The 15,940-nt window shown below is 40.3% G+C and overlaps 1 protein-coding gene and 1 non-coding gene across 2 annotated transcripts in view; one reads left to right on the top strand and one right to left on the bottom strand.

Moving 5' to 3' along the window:
* The window catches only part of LOC108444962 (chloride channel protein B-like), a 77,018-nt gene that overhangs the window by 43,257 nt on the left and 17,821 nt on the right, over positions 1-15,940 (bottom strand). The window contains 3 exon segments of the mRNA XM_017727400.1: positions 5,824-5,896; positions 5,898-5,987; positions 8,262-8,602. Coding sequence (XP_017582889.1) covers positions 5,824-5,896; positions 5,898-5,987; positions 8,262-8,602 — 504 coding nt within the window.
* On the top strand, positions 6,732-6,804 carry TRNAA-AGC. Its single transcript has one exon. It is a non-coding gene; the product is annotated as a tRNA-Ala (tRNA).

Raw genomic sequence — 15,940 nt, 5'->3', positions numbered from 1 at the left:
AGTGACCGGACAAATTGTTTATCATCCCTATAGAGCAGTATTTTTTAGGTTAGAACCCAAGAAGCTTTCATCTGGAATGCTATATTGTCATCCCTTGAGAATTTTAAAATTGGATTTGGCTTGGCCCCTCAGATTAAACTACGTCTCCCACGATGCACCATGTATTGGGCCTCCTCCTTGAACATACCAAGAAAGTTTCTTTGGTGTTTCATGGCAAATATTTCATTCCCTAACGAAAAATGTTAACATGGAACAACAAAGTTTGTAGCAAGACAAGTTTGGGGGGTTTTTTTGTGTTTTTCAGATGTTCAGCTTTCTGATGAAAAGTCCAAGATTTTTGTAAAAAAAATCTGAAGTCCTCATTTTCAGTCAAAAATAAAGGAGAAGCAAATTTTTGAAATCATTCTAAACAGGGTGGTGGTAGATAAACAAGCTCTTGCAGACTTCATCGTCTACCATCACTCCAACCAGCGTTATTTTACTATATTTGACCATAAGATCATATTAATCTTACTTGACCCGTAAGATCTTTCAGATGAACAAGAAATTCATGTATTTTAAATCAGCCTGTTCTCCTGCTTCCTGGTATGCCAAAAGCATATTCAGCTCTCAGAGAATTTTTCTTCTCAGACCTCAGCCAACTATAATCCTTATCAAGGAAAGGATCGCACTTTGGATGGCACTACGAGTTTGGATGGGAAGTCCCTTCTCTTCAACTGGCCAAATGTAACACCATGTTTTATGTGCTGAAAACAAGACTGGTTTCTTTTAAGACCAAAAGGACCGATTAAATAATTTAACTTGACATCTTGCAAAATATCCTGCTTCCTGTAATTACTCATGCCATAAGACCTGCCCTGGAAACCTGTGATGGACCAAGATCCAGTGGTCTCCATTTTCTGAGTCTCACAGCATGGCTGTTCCACAGCTCTTGACCCCCATCACTTCAGGGTCAGCTGCTACTCCGTTTGCAAGAACCTAAGGGCACTGGTACAGAAGCCCAGCTTTGTGCCAGCACTCACTTTGACCACTTAATAATTTACAAAGAAAGACCAAAAAACAAACTTAAGAAAAACTAGGTGGAAACTGTACATTACAGAAAGGCATCTGCAAGCTAGTTGACTCTAAAGTTAGCTGTTTCAAGAGTATTTTTATTGTTTCCTTCATGGAATCATAGAATGGTTTGCATTGGAAGGGACCTTAAAGATCATCCAGTTCAAGTAGACCAGGCTGCTCAAAGCCCCATTCAACCTGACCTTGGCCTTTCTCTTACCATATCAAGTTCCAAGGCAGCAAGTGCATGAACAAGTCTCACATAAGACATAGTTTGCACTGAAAACCTTTTGTATCTCTAAGTCCAGCCAGCTCTGCCAGAGCACCTCCTGGAGTAACACCAGCTCCTCGTTGCAGGCTCTCCTTGTTTTCTATACAACATAGCAAGTACCAGCAGACACTTGTAAACCAGGGAGGGACAAACCATTTCATACTGTGAGCTGCTTTCATCCTTTCCAGCTCAAGGAGCAGAAGGGAAGAGGGAAAAACAGGAGGTAAAGGTGACAGAAACAGCCCCCACCCAAAGGGAGGTAGGGGCTGCTCAAGGGTGTTAAAAGGCACAGCTACACAGACTTTTTCTAGCATCCCATTAGTCAAGAAGAAACCTGAGAATTTACACCCAATTAATATTCACATTTAATCCAAGCCTGATACGTATCACTATTTTGTTGCCCAATTAATTTATCCATCTTCACCTGTAGAATAGAGCTCTCACCCATTAGATCTGGACTCCCTCAAGAGAAATTTCATTTAAGTCAATGAGGATTCTTGGCCCCTGATGGTGTCTTTAGGGGCCAGAGACTGTTTTCACTGTTTGGTCTTCAAACACCAGCTATGTACTATTACCCGACTCTACTCAAGAAGGAAAGACTGAGAATTTATATTCGTGTTAGCATTTTCAAAAACATCCCTTCTGCTTGCATCATCATTACTGCAGAGGGTTTCAGATTGAGCATCTTGCATCCTACAATCACTGGGCAACACAGCTCTCTGGTGAAAAACCTGCACTGGTACCAGGGAGATTGGACATGCATTTTAGAAGTCTTGTGCTCATTTTTCTAACATCTTATATCATCATTTTGATTTTGTTATAACTTCCCTCTAGTTGCCTGGATTGGGTGGTCATGCTGTATCCTCACATCTCATCTGTAAAACAGTGCTCTACTTAAATTTCTCATGAAAGGGCTTAAGCTTGTTGAGAGTCTCTCTCAGAGGAACTGAGAAGGGTAACCCCAGAACGTGCAACAATGCATCCTGCCTATAATTTCAGGTAAGTACATTTTGCCTAAATTAGAAGTACTGAAGGAATACACAGAGAGGGGGGAGGTAAGGATTTAGTTGTTACTACGTGCTGTTAGAGCTATTTCATCACACTTACTCCAGATGACCTGTAGCAATACTGTGAAACATGTCAGAACTATACATTACAAGTGAGGTATTCAAATTACGAAAAAAGAAAGTTAATTTTCCTTACTAATGGAATGTGTATCAAAAGTATATACCAAATTTCCTACCTGTAGGACAGTGGTCACTTACAGCAGTGTAGTTTATTACATACAGTGCTCTGCCAGTGTGCCTGTTTTAATGTAGGCATCAAACAACAGAAAGCACAAACAAACCTCATTTCTGAGCCTTCATTACTGTCTTAAGAACCAGGTGATTTTAGACACAGCTTTTTATTTCTGCCATATTGCAGACTCAGACAGATGTTAACAAGGGGCTCTGAAGCCCCATCAGATGGTCATATTTCAGTACCAACATCGTGCCCATTGGCATGACCCATTCATTCACAGCAGTCACACCCACCATTCACAGGAGACTCTGGGACAGACCTTGGGAGATTTAATCCCTGAGGATATTTCCCTTTGGTTTATAAAATGACATTGCATTTCCACTTCCAAATCCTAAGGAATAACCTATTTTCTCCTTTAGTTTACATCTGTCAAAAGCCTGATATTCCAGTGTTTCACACTCGGAGAAGGGTTTAAGAGTCTTAACCTTTTCAGAATTAATTGCATTTCCCATATTCATCAGATGAGATTTCTTGGAGAAAGAAATTTGGCCAATAAACTGATATGCTGCTTTAATTCTGTTTGAAGAGAATAGGCAAGAAAGGTGTGAGAGTCAGGCTTTTTCTATCACGTGTAATAGAGAGAAAGACAACTCATGGGACAAGGGATCCAAATTGGTGCAGATGAAACTTCTCTCAGCTTGCACATAGGCACATCAACAGTACTGGACACAGACACTAATACTAGGCTAGCCCAGAGCCACCTTTCCTCTTTAACACTTGTGAGACATTTTTATTGAGAAGTAAAAATAAAAGGAATGTTAAAAATAGAGAATTAGCCAGAGAGCAAGCACACTGTAGAAAGATGCTACTCCCCTGCCACGTCTAGAGCACCCTGAGGCCTGCGAGCTCAGGACACATGACACTTAAAAAGACATGGAAAACAGAAGGCTGTGGGAAGGCAAGTCATAAGGCTTTTCCTTGTACATGCCAAAAAAAATGTCACCACATCTACCCTTTGCCACAAAAAGCTGAGGATGAGGGTCAAGTGTCAGCATGGGGGGTAGAAACAGGCAGCCAAGAAAGAAGAGGTGGGCAGATGACTGTAGGGTCTGCCATGAAGGAAAAAAAAAAAAGGCATCTTACAAACCTGTTCACTACAAGTCCCACATTCATAACTGTTTCCAAATGGAAGGCTGTGAAAAGCCAAAACAAACATTCCCAATTCTTTTTGAACCCATCAGACAATATAGGAAAAATATGTGCATTTTATGGTTTGAGGGCACAACCTTTTAATTATGTGTTTGCATTGTCATGTCCAAGACCTTTTTTCTCCTCAAAAATTAATATTTCCTCAAGCAATGCAGCTATTTATCTTGGATGAACATAAATTGAAACAGAATCCGCCTGTGCAGAGAGAGGCACAGAAGGGCTAGAACATGACACCTAGGGGAATTCAGAACACACTGCAATGCAATCCTCGTCATTTTTCTAGGGCCTTTTCAACTCGGTTTCCTACAGTTCTTTGAGAGTTTCCAGATATTGTTTTGCATACGCTGTGTGTGCAGAGGCACTTACAAAACAGAGAACAAGTACAGGTAGTGGGGAAGGTAGGGAGAAACTGAAGAAAATAAAATGTATACATTTCCTCTGTACTGAAGCTGAATGAAAAGCAGTTCTGGCGTCCAAGACCAGCAAGTGTTCTGGCATATAATCACCTCTCTCTTCTCTGTGATAAAGCACAGCCTCGTGAGCTGAGGAAAATGTCAATCAACTGCTTTTGCCACTAAAGACTTGTATCTGCAGAAATACTGTAAAGTAATAGTTTACAAATGATACTTAAATTAAAATATATTGAGCCATTACAAGAAAATCCAGGCCTACTTTGGAAAAGACATTACATTTAGTCGTAATTGGGGTTCTCAGAAAACTTACATCTAGTGTTCAGGCATCAACTTTTCCCCCTTCAAGTCTTACAGACTTAGTAGTTGGCCTACAATTCACACAGTAACATCCAAAATATGCATAACAGCAATTACAGAAGCAGAAATAGCAGAGTCCATTTTTACTTACTTACTTAATGGATAAGTAAGTGCTAAAGCATCAAGAGGACACTGAAGGAGTACTTTTTCCATAATCAATCTAATTATTATTTCACAATAGACCTTTTTTTGGTCACACACCACCTTTCAAGCTAGAACATTAAAAAAAAGCTTCCTACACAATTTACACAACCTATCACTAACATGGACCCAATTTGGTGTGAGTGCCAATAAACAGCTACTTTATCAAACACTGTGCAACAGCGTACTAGGAGGGAAAATCCAGGCTTAGTCACTCCATGTGAATTCTGACATCTGCAAAGATTTTAATGAGATACTTTTGGGCAAAACCCGTTGGGCAGCCAAATCTGGGTTTAGTCATGGGTGAAATTTCCACACACGCTAATACTCACAGGCCTTGAATATCCTGCCATGGAAGGGTGAAAACCTCCCCCTTGTGACCTCAACTTCACTTGTCTGTTGATTAAGCTGAATTTCAGCTGCGCCTTACAGCTCACTGTCCCCAGGTGTTGCAATCAGGGAGAGCAAAGAACACCCTCTCTATTATTTGCAAATACTTTAGCTTTCAGAAGTTTGACTGGAAAGCATTGTAGTGCAGACTCAAGATGTTCTGTTACGAAAGGAGGGGGAAACAGAAATACGAAATGTGTTCCTAATGAATCCCAAAATTTTGAAATCTATGAGGCATAACTTGACCAGAGAGACTTGTGAGGTTTCCCATTAGATCACTTGCCTATACCGTAAATCCTTCGCTTACTCCATCCAGGCAGCCATACTCAAACCCAGCATTAAAAGATGAATTGTAGAAGGCCCTCATCCCCCACAGAAGTGAATTCAGGCAAGCAGTGCGACCTGCTACTGTTTTGTAACCCAGCAGAAACATCCCTTTTCTTGTTGGTAAACCACTGAAGGCATTATCTTTTCTGCAACCTCAAAAGATTTAAAAATAGGAAAAGAGATGGTCAGATTTCTTAGTCAAAGCGTTATTTCCAAACTTACACTCCACAGGTAAAAGTTCTTAGATAAAAGGAAACAAAACAAAAAACCCTCTCCAGGCAAACTACAAACAGCCAGGCCAATAATTTTTTTCTCTCTCTGGTTCAATGTGCATGGGACACCAGTGCTTTATTTAGCTGCAGCAGCAAAAGTTCAACTCAACCTTGGTTACAAAAATACTTGAAAACTCAACATACTTACCATCATCACAATGAGGGGGGTGGTTAATCTTAAAACACCACCGAAAAATGAGGCAGCTCCAATGGCAGCAAAGACCTGTATCAATCCATACTCCATTAGTTTGAACACCAAAAAAAAAACCAAGGATCAATCCTATTATTCTGCCATACAAACCTCCTGTGTACCTGTATACAAGAAGAAAAAGAGCAAACCTTTTGCCAGTGATGGCGTTTTCTGGAAATCCTTTAATATTCTGTTCATCCCAGATTAATTTTGTAAGCTTCTGTAGAGAGCCCTTTCCCACAAAAAGCTCTAGCAACCCTCCTTAGTATGAACACTTGCTTAATGCCAATCACAAGCACGAAGCTGACGGATTTACCATACTTTAAAGAAAAAGGACTAACAGCATGTCTGTCTTCATGTCCTTCAAAGCAAAATGAGAATTAACCTTATAGCGAAAGTCAAAAGTAGAGGTCACAGAATACACACTGGGGTATTTCAGATTAAAAGGCCTCACTTCTAGAACTCCAGCCTTATATAATTTCTCAAAATTAAGTCTGCATTCACCCCATAAACCTGGCAAGTAAAATATTACAGTCATATAAGAAATGGGCAGAAAGGTCCAATAGGTATTAATGACCTGCCCAAAACTAACCAGGAATGAAGTTGTGAAGAGAACCCAGGAGTCTTCAAACTAACCTACACTGAAGAGCTATACCAAAATGTAGCACAGTTGTGCAGGTAATTGCTGATGCGATACGCAGCATTCCATTCCACATGCAAGGAATTAGATACACAGACTCAAGTGTCAGACAAGGAACTGGATTTGTACCTTCACTTTCCAGAAATGGTGAATTATTATTATTATTCATACTTCAGCCATTTTTATGATAGATGTTATATGGTTATTTCTCTTCTGACTGTGCATGGGGGAATTAGCTCAAATGGTAGAGCGCTCGCTTAGCATGTGAGAGGTAGCGGGATCGATGCCCGCATTCTCCAGTGTTGTATTTTGCTGAACAAGAGGCTGGAGAGCAGAGCTGCAGAAAGGGCCCGACCTGGTCGATGGCCAGTTGAATATGAATCAGCAGTGCCCTGGAGAGACATCTGTGTCCTGGGGGACATCAGGCACAACATCTCCAGCTGGACAAGGGAGGGGTTTGTCCCACTCTGCTCTGGGCTGTGGAGGCCTCACTTCAAGTCCTGGGGGCAGTTTTGGGCACCAAAATACAAAAAAGGCATTAAGCTATTGGGCAGTGTCCAAAGGAGGACACAAGGATGGTGACGGGTCTGGAGGGGAAGCCATATGAGAAGCAGCTGAGGTCACTTGTTCTGTTCAGCCTCAAGGAGACTGAGGGGAGACCTCACTGTGGTCTTCAACTTCCTCATGAGGGGGAGCAGAGGGGCAGGTACAGATCTGTTCTCCCTGGTGACCAGGGACAAGACTCAAGGAGGTGGCATGAAGCTGAGTCGGGGGAGGTTTAGTTTGGATATTAGGAAAAGGTTTTTCACACAGAGGGTGGTTGGGTGCTGGAACAGGCTCCCCAGGGAAGTGGTCACAGCACCAAACCTGACAGAGTCCATGATGCATTTGGAAAATGCTCTCAGGCACATGGTGTGATTCTTGGGCTCTCCAGTCCAGGGCCAGGATGTGGACTTAGATCATCTTAGTGGGCCCGTTCTAGCCAGGGATATTCTATGATTCTATGATTTGAGGAGCATCATCTTGCACCATTATGCAACTTTTTCCCATTTATTCACACAACTGATCTATTTGATTGATGAACACAGTTCTGGAATGGTTTTTAAAACTATATGTAGTTCTAAAATGGTTATAAAAGTCAGGTTATCAGGTCAAAAACATGAGTGCTGACTGATAGACTTAACTATCTTTATCTATTCAGCCAAGTACACCACGTTTCAACAAACATTGCATATTGAAAATTGATTTAGACAATATTTTGGGGAGGGCAGGAGGTGAATACACAGGGGTAGGGCAAAGGCAGAAGGCTGTGCACACAACTAATTCTTTTTATATTTTTTCAATATTTTTGAATGGCATTATGCACTCTCCAGCCAAGTCTCCTTGCTTGCTGAACATTAAGCCTCTCAGCATTACTGCAAGAACCTTGCTCTAGTCTACAACAACTTTCTAAAAACTACAGCTAAAGACCAGCAGTTTTTTCCAAAGTTCAGGGTGTTATGTCCAAGATTCAGGTTCAGGCTGTTACGTACATAAGAAACAGATGAAAAGTCTGGATCCGAACCCGTATTCCTACAGTTACAGAGACGGAGCCAGAAGCCGAGACTCTTTCTGGATCCCCAAAGGATTCAAAAGATCTACACTTGGAAAGTCCACAGTTTTGGCTATGGTCCTTCCACAGCTATTCTCAGATGATATTTCTTCATTCTTTTCCCCAGTTTTAGCATCTCTTTCCAAGCAAACCATCCTGTTCTACCTATACATCCTCCTCCAAGCACTTGGTGCTTTGCTGTTGCCAAGTTTCAGCCTACAATGCAGATTGTTGCTACTTGACACAGGCCTTTCGTACAGGAAGCACAAACCAGGACTGAAGGGAAGCATAGGAACAACCAGGCCACTGGCAACCCCAGAACCTGCTGTTCAACAGCTAAGGATGAAATAAAACACCAAAGCAATGCAGAGGGATGTGTATCCAGGTGCTTCATGAGTCCCACATTTAAAAGTATATGTGATCCTTTGCTTCCCACCTTCAACTGGAAGCACAGCATCTGCAACACAGAGGAGGAGACATGCAAAGACACAAATCATTAAAAGGTCCTCTTATAAAAATGCAGTTTGTAGTAGTTCCCATTTGCCTAAACCTTATTTAAAAGAATGCAATGAGTTTACATTACAGCTTCAGCATCTGGGGCACTTCCAGGAAAACAAGGAATATATGTTCTCTCCAGCCGGGTTTGCGTGATGTTAATCCTGATCTAAATAAGGAGAAACTGCAGCGATTTAAGCCAAAGAAAGGCAACTGGACTACTTCAGCAGGACTCCTTCCCCCCTTCCTTTCAGAGGGAGCAGCTCAGGATGTTCCCAGCATATTTGTCTCAATTAGTTCTGATATATCAGACGGGAGCATTACATTACTTTAAAAAAAACCCTACCTTATGAGCAAATATGCTTCAACACACCCTCCAGTTATTTCAGTTTCTTCTCAAGTATCAATCACGTAACTCCCCTTACCTTGACTGAAGGCCTGATTAGAATATCTGACTCTATCTGGACCAATCCATGCACTTCATGAATAGCTTGTTTCTGAAATTTCTCTCTTGAGCTGATTTATGCTTGAATATTAAAAACAAAACCAAAAAAATTTATTAAAAGGATGAATATAACTTGCCTTGCTGCCTGTACAGAATGTGTCTATTTACACAAAAAAAGCCAACTTTCCCTTACTAAGTTGTTTTGTTAACTAATAAATCTAGTTTACTAGATCAGTTTGTTATTTATTCTACTAATCTATCTGGTTTACTAATGCTTATATTCCCTTACATAAACATCTGGCTGCTGAAACCTAAAATTCCCAATACCAGGAATTATTTTATGCTGTCTAAACCCAGAAAACAAGAAAAAAAAAATCAAAATCCATAGCCTGGCCTTGACCGCTTTGCCCACAGAACATTGTAACTCTACAAAATGGGATTAGCTGACCAAGAGTGTATCATTCCTGAGGAGCACTTCGGTGGATAATCACAGCACTTGGAGTTGACGGATTCATTTGCAATTATACAGCTTTTCACTGAAGAGCACCATGGAGAGCTGGAAGGACTTAGAGGTTTCCCCTTTCACAGCAGCACAGGCTATACTCAAACCACACCTAAAAAGATGTTTATCCCACAAGTTCTTTAAGCTCTCCTTTGGTAAATGCTGGCCCCAGTTATTTCAACATTTTGCAGCTTAGACTGCCAGTTATCATGCTGACCACAACCAGCCTTCCTGTACAGCTCTACTGTTCCTGGACACTTTCTCAATCTCTGTCATCCGGAACGGTTGAACTCTCCAAGCAGGTACAACTTCCTTCTTCCAGTCTGGAAAGCAGCTGGCATATTTTGGACATCACCACAGCCTAAAAAGTAACAATATGAACTCTGTTCCTGGAACAAAGAGCAGGAGCTCTGTGGTATTTGACCCACCTGATCCCCGCTCAGAACTACAAGGAAAAATTAAAATGTAGCCAACATCTAGTGCAAGAAAATTTCTTCCAGACTCCAGATTGGCAACCAAAGGGACACAAGATACTTCCCAATCTTGTATTTGCTTTTTACATTATTCCTACCTCTCAAACAAGAATATATTCCAAATTCATAATGGTCAAGAAAAGAATAAAAACCTGCTTAGTCTGCCCTGCTTTAGAAGCCACATGATTGTGTAACTCACTTATATCAAAGCCTCAGGTTCTATACATATCTTTGCTACCAGTAAAGGAATGCACACAAAAACCCAGCACATCTGAGAATCAATTTGAAGCTTACAGCAATGCCAAAATAACTGAGAGAGAAACAACAGAAGAAAGTGGGTTTTTACAATTAAAAGTACAAATGGTTGAGCAAGAAGAGCAAAGCACAGAGAATGGAGGTGTAGGACTTGTTTACACACAGGGGTTTGTACCACTAACTCCTCCTGTTCGAAATCAGTGCCTTTGGTGGAGACAGATTTCTCCCTGGTGGCAGCAGGAGGACTGCACTGCTACACTGCAGCAATACATGTGCAATACTGAGACTTGCTGATGGAAGAAGCCCATTGCTTCTTTACCTCTTTCTCTTGCCTTCCCATGACCTCCTACTCCTCCTTCTCCAAGGAATATCAATGCCTGCTGGAAGAGCTACAAAACACTACTGAAAGCACTGTTCAGTGTAAATGTGTGAGGATAAGCTATGATAGAAGGAAGTGCTGTCAAACTGGCATAGCCACATACAGCCCCATCTGGAGATGCAGTCTTTCACTATCACAGTTTAAAAGAAAAACCATACACTTGACTGAGTTGAATCAGTACACAAGGCAAAATTCAGCATCTTACAATTTTTTTTATTTGCTTCTTATTCCATCTCTTAAAGTGGTGAGGGTGCTTATTACTAACCTGTTGGATCTCAAAAGGGTAATGATTTTTATCGGCTTCTGGAGCACTGACTGATAATCTCACATTAAGCTGAGATGAACCAAATCTAAATGATCCTAACTAAAGTCTTACAGCTGCAATCATAATTCCCTTTTTCAATTCCTAAGAACAAGAGAACAGTGAACAAGCTTCTTTTCCACATTTAGTCTTATTACAAGCTTATTAGAGACATCACCACTACCTTCCGCAGGTGCATGACCTTACAAAGTCCAGAACAATTTAATGCTTAATTCCTTTCAGATCTATCCAGTTTCAACATGATGTACTCTTTATAACTTGTAGCCACACCAAATGAAAAATTGGCACTAAGACCATCCAGCCTCTAGGTTAGATCAGCCTGACTATTTTTGACTCAGAAACAGACAGACAAAAAAATCCATGAAATTATCATGGTTTCAGTTGTTTTATCTTAACAGCAAAAAATTGTTTTGTTTTGAAAAATAACGTTTTGCAAGCATTTAGTCCTTAAAACAAAACAAAACAAACAAAAAAAAACCAACAAAAAACCAAAAACAACAACAACAACAAAAAAATATGTCAGAGTGAGGGAAAAGGCTTTTCCTGTAGCAACCCAAATAGCCATAGGTACCAAGTCCAGGTACTAAGTGACAAAGGCTGCTTTTATAAAGAAAATGTAAATACATGTTACAGCAGACAATACTGAATCAAGTATTGCAAGTCAAATAACAGACTAGAATCGGTGGCAAGCACAGGAAAGTATGTCTGCTTTCTATATACTTAAATAAGCAGTTTAGAATCGTCCTGGTTCCGGCCCAGATCAGTGGGAGGGGGTGTGGCCAAGACCTTGTGGAATTCAATACCATTTTATATTGTGGCCAGGGACAGGGGTGAGGGGCTCTTTTTCTTCAAAGAAGCGTGGAAGGCAGAGGGTCTGTCCACCATTGTTTTACATTGTCTTGGGCTTCCTGAGCATTTGGTATGTAAATCACCCTCTCTTTGTATATTTTTGTTATTACTGTTGTTGCTGTTACTGTTTGTTTCCTTATCTCAGTGCTATTTCCAGTAAATTGTTCTTATCTCAATCTGTGATTTCTGCCTTTTTTCTCCCACCAGAGAGGGGAGGAGACTGGTTTCTGGTTTTTAATGGGAGCACTAAATTGGGGAATACCATTCCTAAACCACGACATGAGTCCGGTCACTAATGGCAAGCTAGTCAGTATTTACAGTTCATTTTATGCAGTGTGTATATCATGCTGCCCACATGGAAGGACAAATTAATACATTTTACAAACTTAGGAATTTGTAAAACTAGAAGCTGGCAGTGGCCATTTGCAATGGCTGTGAAGTCAAGCAGTCATTTAACCTCGGTCTGAGCAATTCTTTCTCTAGTTCCTCTGGATTCCTCATATGTATTTCTCAAGAAAGACACTTGAACTGCAAAGCCCGTATCAGATTCAAGGATCTCTTCAGCTGTTTAACCACAAAATCCCAAGCCATTCAGCCACATATTCCCTGCCTGTTTATTAACACAATACTTGCCATTTTAAGTTCCCAGACGACAGTTTGTGTTTACCTATTTGTGTTCCCATAGAGAGGATTGATCAAATCATGTCTTTCAGCCAACTGGAGCTGAGAATAACAAAGATTTTTCATCAGTTTCCATTCCAGAATTCCAGTTCAAGCACAGCCGGTCTCCTATAGACTTATATACCTATCTACAAGGCCTGTACATTTTGTAAATCAGAATTAGGATTCCAAATTGAAGAAGAGCTTGTATAATACATACAGCCACGTTTCATGCTGGTTTAGATGTTTAGCTCCCTTTCATTTTTTTCTTTCTCCTTTTTTTCCCCTTATTTTGACATGTCAGCAAATGCCTCTCACTGGAAAAGTTTAAATGTGATTAAAAGATTAAGTGTGACTTTTGCCTCTACATGAATTCATTTTAAGTACTCAGGTCTGACACACCTTTGAATTTTTTCCATCTGAAATCCTTTTAACAGCTAACTGGAAGACATGGTTAATAATTGTATTCACATAGATATGCTCATGGTGATCTTCCCCACTTACATTTCTGAGTTGTTTCTCATCTGGCAGTTTCTCCCACTCAGGACAAGAGTGCAAGGAAAGAAATACAGAAAATATACTCTAATAGTTGTCATACATACCTGCAGGCATTAAGTGAACAGTCCATTGTGAGATGTAAAGAAAGAAAGGTGTCTAATCCCACTAACGCCATCACTTACCACAAGAAAATTGCCCTTTTGTGCTGCCCACGTATCCCAAATTTGCTCATATGCAATGAATAAGGCCTAGATTTGTCCAATCTAACTTTAGGGACCAGACTGTTCCAACCAGCTAATTGGCCTCTGACTGTGGCCACCAGAGAGCACAGGTACCTCCAGGAAGATTTGGAGCACATGGAATGCTCTACACACAGCCAGCTTGCCCACCCTGCACTGCGGCAGGTGGTGGAGATGCAGCCATATGCAGAGTTCTTTGCAGGCTGGCACTTGTGCACAGCAGGGACTTGGGATCTGTGCATCTTTCATTAAGGGTTTTTCCATTGGAACTTGAAATTACGCTGTGTCAGAAAGGGTCCACTGTTTCAATTTGAATTCCTCCCCGTTTACGCAAATTTGAAGTCCCTGGTCAGTATGAACAGTTAGAAACAGTGACTTGTTTCTAACTTGCAAACTTATTGCTTCCCTTCTCTCATGAGGGTGTTATGGAAGGATTAATACTCAGTTAATCAACAGAAAGAAGTTCCTAGATTTCCTAGCAATACTAGGCTATAAAGCCTAAAGCTAATTAGTTGCTACATGGTGGAGACACAGACATTGCAATCCAAATAGCTGAAGATACTTTATCAGGTCCTTCTAGTTTTCCGTATGTCCATTTTGATGTAAACATGAATGAAACCAAAAACATTTGGAATAGAACACAGCAGAAGGTGTTTTCACTGGCTGCTTTGCATTCACCAAAAGGGAGTTGTTACATGAGATGATGGCACTGCATTTCAGTGATGCATATTTTTCATCATAATATATGTTCAGTATAACAGTTATATTTCATTCAAATCTAATGTTCAGGTTTTTATCTTAATTGAGATTAATTTACATTTCTATACAAATGAAGATACGCCCAAAATAAAAAATATTTAGAAAATATTTCAGTAGACGTCTGGAGAAAAATTACAGGAACACACAACCAGAGTAATAATATATTTTCCAAGCACAAGGTTTCATCCCCTCTGTGGACAGCTATTAAGCAACTCAGATAGTACATTTATGGAAACCTTTAAGCCAAGATTCAGCTGTGTGCAGTTGTGACGAGTTGTTAGATTATTGTATCTCAAGCCTTTGTTTCCCTGTATCTCAAAATTTATAAGTTTATGGGCAGAACACATCTACAACAGACAGATGAAACTGGGAGTAGTTCAGTCCTCACAAAGCTTAGGTCAGGTTTTGGTTTTGAGAACTTGACTCTGGGACAGTTCAAACCCAGGTCAACTTTTTGCCAAAACTCCAAAGTCCAAAGGGAGCTAGAAGGACAGCTAGCCTGGAGCCAGTGGCTACACATTTAAAGCAGTAGCCTATCTTCACAGCTAGGTAGAAAGGAAAATAATCCTCTCAAGTATCCTCTTAAAGTTTTGACAGCTTATATATTAAGTATATATGCATATAAATACTTAAATTGTCCACCCTGCCCATGGAAACACTGAGCTTTTGGAAGAGAAGCATTAGTCAATATGATTTTTAAAAAAAATAGAAAAAGAAAGATAGCTCTGCCAGATTCTTGGAAAAACATTATCTACATTGTGATTTCCTCACAGAGAGAAAGGTGATGAATTGAGGAGAAGCAAATTCAGGCCAAGGGGCAGAAGGGCACTTAGAAGACAGCTTCGTCTAATCTATGGGCTGAAGATTAGATATTCAATTCCAGTCAAAGGAATGGTACTCTGGGTTATGTTGTGGGTGTGGAAGATACTGTGATGGGTTCTTTCCAAGTTTAAATGCAAACTGGTTTATACAAGATTATTTTTGGTTAAAGTCACTGTGACATAGTTTCTTTCAGCTGCCTCATTGTGTGAGTTTATTAAAAAAAAAAAAAAGGTATGGTTCTCTCTCAGATCAAACAGTTTCTTTCCTGCCTTTTTCTGCCAAGTTATAATAAAATAAGGACTGTGACCTGAGCAGGATCTTCTAGAGCTAACGGAAAAGGAAAAACAGTCTGAATAAGAGTTCATGCTACAAAGCTAAGGTATAAAAAAAAAAAAAAATAAAAAAAAAAAAAAAAAAAAAAAAAGCAGAATTTAAAAAAATACAGGATTAAGGCAAAAATGTATATACAGAAAAGCTCTTTAAGCACCACAGCCCTACAAAACACATGCTGTTCTCCCATCTTCAGGTATGAGCTGGCAAGGTGCTAACCACTCTGTGAACTTTTGGAGTCAGCAAGACACCACTCTTAAACAACATAAAATAACCCTTAGGAGTTTTCTTAGTGTTTTCTTTATGTCTGGCACTAAATGTTTGCTAGATGATCTTACATTTAATTCTGCAGTGTCTTCTAACGTACTGGCTCTTACTGGCTTACGTTGAAGCATGTTTTGGTTTTTATTCCAGAGAGTAATAAGCAGTGTTTTTTATGTGCTTAAGCAGTTTGTGCAAGGTTTCTGTAATGCACCATGAGAAAGCCAAAGGTTTCCCAGTGGTAGGGGAAATGGCTGTCAAACATAGCACTCCAGCTCCAAATTGTTAAAACAATAATTGTTACAAACCCGACCTCTTGCAAACGGAGCTCCTTTGGAAACCATGGCATTTCCACAAGAGTAATGGGAGTCACACACGGGACTCCGCTCCTCGTCCTGCTGGATTGAAAACTGGATTTTAGTTAAGACATCTCATTGCCATTCTCAACGGCACAAAGGCACAAACCTGCAGCGAGATGGGGGAGCGAAGCTGTAGCAAAACGTGAGAAGGCTGCGCAGGGGAAAGGCTCTCCCTAAAGCTGAGAAATCCTGTTTT

This window comes from Corvus brachyrhynchos, unplaced genomic scaffold (assembly GCF_000691975.1).
Source record: "Corvus brachyrhynchos isolate BGI_N302 unplaced genomic scaffold, ASM69197v1 scaffold60, whole genome shotgun sequence".
NCBI lineage: Eukaryota > Metazoa > Chordata > Aves > Passeriformes > Corvidae > Corvus > Corvus brachyrhynchos.
This window is presented reverse-complemented; position numbering and strand designations above follow the sequence as displayed.